Raw genomic sequence first — 2,750 nt, 5'->3', positions numbered from 1 at the left:
ACATGTTTTGCGTCGAAATGACCGAAACGCATTTTGTGCATGCGGAAGTTGACATCATTGTCATCATCACGCCGCTTTTATTGATTACATCTGAACGCAAGACGTTTGGGGATTGTATTTCTCTCTCTCTTTTTTGATGGCGTGTGTGTGGACATCGGCGGTGGCTGATGTGACGGGCCCTTATTTCTCTTTTTTGGTCGTGTTTTGCCTCGCGACGCTATTGAAGCGGACGCGGAGGGGCGCGGCGGCCGAATACGAGCAACGGCGGCATCATTTCAGCACATTTTGCAGGAGCGCAGCTGGGTTGCTTGAACTTGATGGTCGTGCGCGTCCACGCGGGGCCCGCTTGCCTGGATGAGTCACGTGACCGCGAGAGGACGCGCAAATGGCAGGGCCGCGCAGCGCGCATGCGCCTCGCCGCCACTTGACTTTTCCGCACGGGGCCGCCTTCCTCCCTCTTGTTGTTTCTCTCTGTGCAAAGCTTCTCATCACGTTCAACCGAAATGAAGTCTCCAATTCAATTAGGACAAGCCCGGCCCACTTTTGGGTGCCCCCCCTCCCCACCCGTGCATGCTGGGACCCTCCTTAAGTTGCGTCGCGCCGCAGCTGTCTGCTGCACTGAGCCGCCTGGCGCCATCCGGAAAGAATGCCTTTAGTGTAAGAGAGAGGGAGGCGGGCAGAGAGAGAGAGAGAGAGAGAGAGAGAGAGAGAGAGAGAGAGGGGGGGGGGCGAGAGAGAGAGAGAAAGAGAGAGAGAGAGAAGGAGGCAGGCAGGCCCGAGTGGGTGCAACACGCCGCTCGGGTGCGTTCCGGTCACTCTGAGGCACGCGAACCTGTTGAGTGCACGTCACCTCGTCACCTCTTCGTTCGTCTCCAAACCAACAACAAGAAGACTCCACTAGTCACAATCAACCGTAAGAACAGAAACAAAGAAAAGGGGGGTGAAAAAAGCAGCAAGAGCCTGACGAATTTCCGGCTGAGTTGAGGAGATCTCCTCGTGCAAGGCGCCTTCTCCATGTCGGACGTTTCGCCTCCTTCCATGCGCGTCACGCGGGCCGGGCCGCGCTTTAACCGCCTCTGTGTATGTGCGCAGGTGGGACCGCGGTGGATTTAACCTGACGCAGGCGGGCAGGCAGGCGAGAGAAAGCGGGATTTGGGCACCTTGCCCCCACACGCGCGAACATTTGAGGGGGGGCGGGCGGACGAACGGACGCAAAGGGCCCGAGAAGGAACGGGACGAGAGCAGCGCCGAGGCGCCATGGAAGTAAGCGCCGAGCAGCCCCGCTGGATGAGCCACCCGCACCCGGCCGTGCTGAACGAGCAGCACCCCGCCTCGCACCACCCGGGCCTGGGCCACTCCTACATGGACCAGTACCCGCTGGCCGACGATGTGGATGTACTCTTTAACATCGACGCCCAGGGCAACCACGTCTCGCCCTACTACGGCAACTCCGTGCGGGCCGTGCAGAGGTACCCGCCGCCCCCGCACAGTGAGTACAAACGGCCGCGCACCCACCGGCGCTTAAAAAAAAAAAAAAGAAAAGAAAGAAACCTTTGGCGACACCGATCATGTTTTGGGGCTTGCGGGGAAACGCTCCACATTGACCAACCCGGCTCGGGCGACGCGCACTTGTATTTTATGAACGCCCAGATTCGACATGTCTGTTCGTGAGTTTGGGCGGTGGAAAGGGATTTTTTTTTTTTTTAAGCCTAAACTTCTTTCCGTCTACAATATGAGGAAGATCGTAAGAAAAATCCACAGGGCGCTCAAAAATCATTTGTTTTGAAATGGATGCGCTTCTGAGTCCACAAGTGCCAATGAAGTGGCTCTCGCGCCTCAACCAATTTACAAGATTTGGTGAGCATAAGAAAATAAAGAAGAGGCCGAATCAAGTGCTTCTTTCTTGGATGTTTCCTGAATCTCAACCTTTAACTTGCGCGGCGACAGAAGCTTGAAAACTGCTCACTCGATGGTGATTTTTTAAAAGGCCAATTCCGTGAACAGAATGAAATGTTTTTTTTTGCCCCCTTCGCCCGGGACCCCGAAAAAAAGCGGACGTAGTGACTGTTTTTTTTTTTTTTAATTTCCCTCTAGGAAATATTTCGCGTATTTTCCGTCGTCTCCGAGCGAATTTGTGAAACGGAATTGGCGAAGAGCCCCAAAGCGAAGATGTCGCGGCCCTCCGAGCGAGTCGTTTCTTGCATGCACGCGCGTCGGAGTGCACCCACTGACTTTGTTCTTGTGTGTGGCGGGGGGCGGCGGCGGTGTGTCGCAGGCAGCCAGGTGTGCCGGCCGTCGCTGTTGCACGGCTCGCTGCCGTGGCTCGAGGCGGCGGGCGGCAAAGGCATCGGCGCGCACCACGGCGCGTCCCCGTGGAACCTGAGCCCGTTCCCCAAGAACCCGCTGCACCACCACCACCACCACCACCACCACCACGGCTCCCCGGCCGGCCTGTCCGTCTACCCGCCGGCCTCGTCGTCGTCGTCGACGTCGTCGTCGTCGTCTTCGTCCTCCTCGTCGCTGTCCGGCGGCCACTCCAGCCCGCACTTGTTCTCCTTCCCTCCCACCCCGCCCAAGGACGTGTCCCCGGACCCGGGCATGTCCACGCCGGGCATGTCCACGCCGGGCTCCGGCGGGGGCGTCGGCCAGCGCCCCGAGGACAAGGAGTGCGTCAAATACCAGGTGACGCTGGCCGACAGCATGAAAATGGAGACGGCGCACGGGCGCGGGGTGCAGGCGGCGGCGGCGGC

The 2,750-nt window shown here is 58.7% G+C and overlaps 1 protein-coding gene across 1 annotated transcript in view; it reads left to right on the top strand.

The window, feature by feature from the left end:
* Positions 1 to 253: 253 nt before the first annotated feature.
* The window catches only part of gata3 (GATA binding protein 3), an 8,541-nt gene continuing 6,044 nt past the window's right edge, over positions 254 to 2,750 (top strand). Inside the window, 2 exon segments of the mRNA XM_019897712.1 lie at positions 254 to 1,489; positions 2,276 to 2,750. The exon segment at positions 2,276 to 2,750 is cut by the window's right edge and continues 22 nt beyond it. Of these exon segments, the coding sequence (XP_019753271.1) occupies positions 1,258 to 1,489; positions 2,276 to 2,750 (707 nt within the window). The 5' untranslated portion in view covers positions 254 to 1,257.

The sequence above is a fragment of the Hippocampus comes genome, unplaced genomic scaffold, assembly GCF_001891065.2.
Source record: "Hippocampus comes isolate QL1 unplaced genomic scaffold, H_comes_QL1_v1.1 scaffold81, whole genome shotgun sequence".
NCBI classification, from domain to species: domain Eukaryota; kingdom Metazoa; phylum Chordata; class Actinopteri; order Syngnathiformes; family Syngnathidae; genus Hippocampus; species Hippocampus comes.
The sequence above is the reverse complement of the archived record's forward strand: the minus strand, read 5'-3'. Positions and strand labels throughout refer to the sequence as shown.